Raw genomic sequence first — 7065 nt, 5'->3', positions numbered from 1 at the left:
CATCTCACAGTCTATTATGCAGGAAGCAAACCAGGTACCAACAGTCCCAGGCTGGAAGTGTAAGATACCAGTTATATCAAATGAAGGCAAATAGCCCAACTCAGGCATCCATTCAGGGAGCTGGAATTTATCTTCAGCTTGCGGGGACTTCTGTGCTAATCATTTCTTGGCTACTATGAAGCGCTTCATTAGGTAAGTTGTTATTTATATTCCACTAGCACTCTGAGGTCAGTAGAGATTGGGACCCCTCTCCCCCCCACGCTGGTGACCATACCAAAAAAGAATGCCTGCCCTGTGGAGCTTACCAGCCTTACAGTTGGTAAACTTCCTATAAAGCAAGCAAAAAATGCCAAAAGTTTGGATGAACATACCACAATTAAGGTTTCAGAATAGGTTAAGAAGAACTATATCAGCTCAAGTGCATTGTAAAGATAATTTCAACCAGATTTACTAGATTTAAGTTGCATGTGTTTTAGGATACAAGAACCTGAATTCTTTCCACTTCAGCCATTGTTACATTCTGATATTCCACATGTGCTTTTACTACCAGCGACTACTACAGATCCACCGTTCCTCTGCAGTTACCCAGTGTTAGGCCTGTGAGTTTCCATCTCTACAATAATAGGCCAAGTGCAAACTGAAGTAATGCAGTCAAGCCTGCAAAAAAAAGACAAGCAGTGTCTATGCATGGTGCACAGAGGGTCCATCTCCAGTAGAGTTACAAATGTTTCAGATATCATCTGTACTGCAAATGGAAATGGAGTTATGACAAAGTGCTCCCCATATAAGCTGGGACCAAACTGTACACAGATTAAAATGCCAAGCTCCAGATCACTCAGGAAGTCTGTAGGAGAGCAAGGACTATACCCCAAATCCTCAAAACTTAAGAGTCCCATGCTTTAACCACAACTTCTCCTTCCTCCCTTTAAAAACAAAGCAAGCTACTTTTCTTCAGACACCAATAACTTTTTCTTCCCTGATGAAGACTATGACAAGCCAAGTTTGGCATTTCTAGAGTCAGCTGTTTTGCACTTGCTTATCTAAAAGCAACACAGGTCTCCAGTTCAACACTTCCATATAGTTTTCATCAGTGTAGCTCTTCAGGTTTTATGCCAGCATAAATGAAAGGAAAAAATTAGACACCAAGTGTGTTTCTCCCCTTTGCCCTCATTCATGTACTCTCAGCCAACCAGAGACTAAATCAATTTTAAAAAATTCCTGAAAAAATAGAAGAATTCACCCTTGAGCTGATACCAAGGATGGAAACAAGCAGCTTCTCCTACTCATGAGCTTCCTGGCCCACATACAAATCCTGGAGCCCTGGGAATCCCACTTGCGTCCTGAGAAGAAATGGGAGGACTCAAAATCAAACGTGGCAAATCCTACTGACTAGGAGCATCTCTGTAAGATGGAGAAGTTCTCTCTTCCTGCAAAGCACAGCATCTCCTCTGGGACCCATTACAGCACAATTTTCTCTTCTGCTTCAGTTTTAGTGCCATCTTCATTATGCCATCTGATAACACAGCCTCACCATTGGGACCCGTTAGAGTTTACAGATGGACATCCTTGGCGAAGATTAAAACCTCTCATCAGCGGTTATATTTTGGAACCTCTTAAATATTTTAAGGATGCAGATAAAAAGAAATCAGCCAGAGGCAGACTGTAACTGCACCCAAGAGCTGGCTGCTGCAGACATAAAACAGCTGACACTACAGATTTGGGATTTCCCCACAGCATTTTTAATGTCTTTAGGAAACAAGTGGTTACTATATCTGGAGAGTTCTGCAATTGGTCACACAATTATCAGGGCCAACTTCCTGTGACATGCATAAGAGGCTGACCATTCTCTCTCATACTTAAAGCAGCTTGAGATTCCCTTATTTCAGATTAAAGCTTTCTACTGCTGAAGAACACCATCACTGTGGTGTTTCAGTGACTCTGTTCTAGCGACAGAGAGAAGGGCTGGCTCCTTGTGGGCTGCAGTAATCCACAGCTGGCTAATCTGTGAAGTCATATACTGATAGTATTATTGCTTGGGACAACCAGAGACAAGACATCTTAAGCACAGGTCCACTATTGTTTGGATGCCTCAAATGCACACCATCCATTCCCTGTCTGAAGGGAGAATGCTCCGTATGGCATACAGGGTTCTCAAAAAAATTCACAAGAAGTGTGCAAGTATCATTGCCACTGTTTTATAGCTGGGGAAAACCCAGGCTAGGAGTTGGTGACCCAGTTAAAACCTTGCAGCTAGACTAGGCAATAGGGTTTAGCAATTCCTGGTCCATCTACCAGAGGACAGTGCCTCTCTCTGCAACAAGAGTCCAAGGTGCTATCAGTTATAACAAAGTTACTGCATCATTTTGGTCCGTTGCTGCCAATGTTAGTACTATCTACCTATGGGAAAGGACAAAGAGGACCTCCAGGTCTATCAAGGCTAACATACCACTTACGTTGGTAATGAGATTACTCTGAAACAAAGCTGGCTCTTGCCAGCATCACAGGCCATGTAGGGAGGGACCTGGAAGTTAGTACCTGGTATGCCGTTTTGGCCCCACTGTAGTATTGTTCACAAGACAGTTTTCCAGTGTGTGGCATTGCACAGCAGCAAGCCTTTCCTCCAAATAGATCCTTGCACCTGGTGCTTCAAACTATCACTTTCCAATCCACATCCCTACCAAAATCACTGGGGAGTTTCACCTAGAGTCTCATGGCACAATACACCCCAAATGCACAAGAGTTGCAGGTACAGGGAGAGTAAAACAGCTTTTACCTGGATCTCTTCTCCATTTTGGCTGCTCTCACCGTGGAGCTTCTCCTTCAATTTCCCAAGCTCTGCCCGCAAAACGCCCATCTCTTGTTCCTTGGTTTGTAGGTAGGCTTCCAACTCCACCTTCTGCTCAATCAGTGCTTTCCCTTGAGCCTCAACAACCGTTATTCTGTGCCGAAGGTCATGATTAATTTTCATTAGCCTGTTCTGCTGTTGTTGCAGCTGCAATATAAGCAGCACAGTAAGTCAGCACCCATTAAGTCATGGTAATTAAATCAAGTGTTAATTTAAAGAGCATGCCTGTTGAATTCATGTCTTCTTTTACTTTCATTTTTTTAAACGTCTAATTATCTGCTGCAGTCTCGCTTTCCAAATGTTGTTTAATTAGTTTTCAGAGTAAATGGAGGCACTTTTCCTGCAGCATAAGACATTGTGTTCTTATCATCAAAGCCATTTCTTCAAATGCTACAATCTCTCTTTAAAAGTGTTTCAAAGTAAGGTTTGAGGACATCATGACCCAAGATGAATCAAGCTTTGACCAACGATAGAAATGATAAAGTTATTAATACAGGGTTGATTAATAATTGTATGTTGATAGCACCTGGTTGGAGCCAGCCAAGACCCAGCCCCATTGTGCTAGGCAGTAGACAGTGTGAATCCCAGTTACAGACCATCCCTGCCCTGTGAACCTTACCATCCAAATGGTGGAGACAAAGAAAGGGTGGGAAGTAAGGCAGATGGGGAACTGAAGGCATTGTGTCTCAAGGCTTTGTCATCAAGTGCTCCATAACCAAGATTTGAAAACAAGTCTCCAGAGTCCCAGTCCACACCCTTAACTATGAGCTCTTCCACCTTCCTTGGAGGTCTATCCAGTAGTTCAGTGTACATAGCCTCATCCCAGAATCTTCTAAATAGGTGTCCACACTACCTACAGCACCACACTAGAGCACCTGGTTGACAGACTGTAGAGAAAGCTAGGTTTGAGTGGCTCGTGCAGCCCCTTGCCTTGAGCTGAGATCTTCAAAGGCAAACCTGATGGGTGTCATTTGCAGAGTGCTTTGCCTAAGTGGAGAGATTAAAAATATCCAAAGAGGGAAGGAGCAGCAGTTATGTGCCCAGTTCCCAGATAATTGGAGTTAGGTGCCCAACTTTCCCTTGTGCTAGCTGCTTTTCACAGGCAGCACATTAGGTTGTTTCAAAATTGATATGCTGACTCAGTCCCTGTTCTGAGGAGCTCGCAATCCTTCAAACTTCCTCTGTAGATGCAGAGAAAGGGTCATACTCCAGAGCTGCTAATCTGGCATCATTCATAAATTCTAAAGTCACTTAAAAACTCTTTTGAAAATCCACAGTGTTCTCCAGGGTAGGGAGAAAAGAATAGCCACTTACTGCCTCCACATCCTCATTCTTAAGCCCAAGTTCCCGGTCCTTTGCTCTGATCTCATCCCTCTGTTTATCTACCACTTCCTTCAGCTTCTTCATCACTTGGCGCTCTCTCTCAGACATCCCTAGTTTAAAAAGAAAAGAAGAGAAAGGGGTTGAGAACAGTTAGCTAATGAGACCAATAACAGAAAATTGTGTTAGTGGCATTAGGCAACTTCCATTGCCTTTCAATGAGGGAAAGGCTGTTGGTAGATCACTTAGCTCAAGAAAGCCATGTGCTGGGTTCACAAATCATGGGGAAGAGACTACATAGGTCCACAGGGCATGTCACCCAACTGGCAGGCCTTAACAGCCCTCCAATGCATTTATGATGAGCAGTGAAACAGGAGGTCCATCTCTTTGCTAAGCACCTAGCTGTGATGTTCATACACCAGTCCCATGGGCTTGGGGAGAGAACTATAAGTATGACTAAGAGACGCTCCATAATGGGTCTTTCATTTAAAAAAAAAAAAAAGGTAGGAAAGATTTTTTTATGGAACAATGATGGAATTTTGCATTGGCAGGGTCAAATCTCACTTTACGCACATGCCACTAGGCTTGGTCCTTCACTTGCAGGGAGATTAGTTGGATGCTTTGAGAGGGCCTTTTGGCTTCCCTTGTACAGAGTTGGGTCAAAAACAATGGCTGTTCAGCTTGAGTTAGGACCATACCTTCTCTCTGGATACATATTTTGTCATTCTCTCCTTCCTCACCACCCCATCCCACTGCAGTCATCTGGCTTTAAAAATCAGTGATTCTCAACCAGGGTGCCACCAGGTAATTTCAAGGGTGCCTTGAGGCATGAGGAGATAAGAAGATAAGCATAAGCTCAGGCTTGTCCCTACCCCCACTGACCAGCCCCTCTGCAAGGAGGTGAGCACTGCAATATATAAATTAGTTTTTGAAATCAGGTGCCACTCAAGTCACAGAAGTTTTGGAGGATACCTCGAGTCCAGTGAGGGGTGCTTCAAGTCCCACAAGGTTGAGAACCACCACTTCAAATTAATTACACTTTGGGCAGAGGGGCAAGGGAAGCAGATTTCTCTTGTCACACATGTCTGAAGCAGCTCTAAAGATCTCACCATCAATACTGCTTAACGATTAATGAGGGATTAAATGAACCTGTAGTCTGACCAACAATTCAGTAGGATAACATCAAAAATCACAAGACAGGGCACTCCTATTCATGCCATTCCAGAGCACCTGGATACTGCAATGATGGGCACAACAGCAGGCCACTGTCCTGCCAACAGAAAGCTGTTAGTTTGGTGAAGTTACAGATTTTCTCCCTAAGCTTTACCACCAGCATTAAGAATTGTGGAGATGACGCAGTCTGATTTTCTTGATACATCACAAACAACAGCAAAACTTTCTCTCATGCTGACACAGTTGTGTGTCAGTAAATCTATGGCTCAGGGGCTAATTAGCAGGGCTGCCTTAGGACACATGGGCCTGAATGTGGTTCAGTGGCTAATGGAAGTGGCAGTATCAGTATGGAGTTGCTGTGTGATCTTAGGCAAAGCACTCAGCCTCTCTCTTCCTCATTTCAGACACAGGGAAAAGGCAGGAAAGCTATGAATAGCAATGATTTCCTTACCCCCTGGAGCAGCTGGGACACCAAACTCAATGCCTTTTTTCAATCCACTGGGGCAGCTCTTCAATTAAGTGTGCTGCATCAGCTTTGCTTTGTGGATAGCTGGCTTCAACCATCCCACTAGGTTTTTCCTTTTGTTAGGGGGATCAACATTAAACTCCTATGGGGAGACTTGTGCTTACTGCCTCCACATCAGAGACACTCCCCATAAGAGCACCAGTACTAACAATGCAGTGGAAACGGATGGAAACAGAGAAAACAGGAGAGAGCAAGACAGCCCTGGAAGAGGTGGAGGGGTGGCAGCTAAGCTGCATCCCTTGTCCTTGCCTTCCAAGTCTGTTTTGGAGCCCCTGTGGGTTCCTCACCAGGTGCAAAAGCACATGAATATGGAAAGGGAGAATAGCAGCTTCCTCCCCCCTCCAACACTGCAAAAGCTATCAGGAAGTTACTAGGAGGATGCTAAAGCAAAGAAGAAAGGTAACTTCAAAGGAGTGCAGAAGGGAGGAGGGGTGTGCTAGGAAGGGCTGGCAAGTTGTTCTGGAGGGTGTTGCTGCAGAGACTTTACAGAGTCTGATCATGACTCAGGTGTTCATGTTCCAGTTTGTCTCAGGCTGATCTTTTATCTCCCTGTTGAGCCTCCTTGCTCTGCTTCTGAAGTTGGATCCTCTCCTCAGCCTTAAGCATTTTGGAGGATTCCAGTAATTCTCATGGCTTTGATGCGGCTTACTGGGACCCAGCAGGGAGGACAGTCAGGCTCCAGGACTAAGTTGTCAGCCCTGCTCAGCACACAGCTGGGAGTCTAGATCTGGAATCTTAATCCCAGTTATGAGACTGGACAGTGAGTCAGTGACAGGCTCATCACTAAAGCTCTGTGCCTCAGTTTCCCCAGTTGTAACAAAATAACAAAAAAAAAGCCATGTTTTTGCATAAGTGAGCAGGAGCCCCATTACAAATCAGCAAGGGAACAAGCCTTCCCCCAAAAGCCAGCGGAGCACAGCAGTTATCCATTATACAAGTAGCTTGTCAGGGCAGTTTGATTGCGTGTTGTAACACTACTGTGCATGCTAACATGGTATGCTGGATCCTGGCCTGCTCCCTGCAGAGCCGGATGCAGGATTGATGCCTAAAACATCAGCAGGGCTGGGAGGTACAAAAGAGACTGACAGCAATGAAGAGTACTTGGACTGGCAAGTTTTTACTGCTCCTTACCCACATGGGGGTTACGAGGCTTAAATTCATTTTTGTGTGTACAGTAAAATGCTTTGAGACCCCCCCCCCC

At 44.7% G+C, this 7065-nt stretch overlaps 1 protein-coding gene across 2 annotated transcripts in view; it reads right to left on the bottom strand.

The window, feature by feature from the left end:
- Positions 1-7065, bottom strand: part of RILPL1 (Rab interacting lysosomal protein like 1) — a 32191-nt gene that overhangs the window by 17140 nt on the left and 7986 nt on the right. For both annotated transcript variants that reach the window (XM_019507128.1, XM_019507129.1), the window contains exons 3-4: positions 4160-4278; positions 2774-2992 (exon numbers count right to left, since the gene is read on the bottom strand). In XM_019507128.1, coding sequence (XP_019362673.1) covers positions 2774-2992; positions 4160-4278 — 338 coding nt within the window. The remainder of the gene's footprint in view (positions 1-2773; positions 2993-4159; positions 4279-7065) is intronic.

This window comes from Gavialis gangeticus, unplaced genomic scaffold (assembly GCF_001723915.1).
Source record: "Gavialis gangeticus isolate Ggan-Ray unplaced genomic scaffold, GavGan_comp1, whole genome shotgun sequence".
NCBI classification, from domain to species: domain Eukaryota; kingdom Metazoa; phylum Chordata; order Crocodylia; family Gavialidae; genus Gavialis; species Gavialis gangeticus.
The sequence above is the reverse complement of the archived record's forward strand: the minus strand, read 5'-3'. Positions and strand labels throughout refer to the sequence as shown.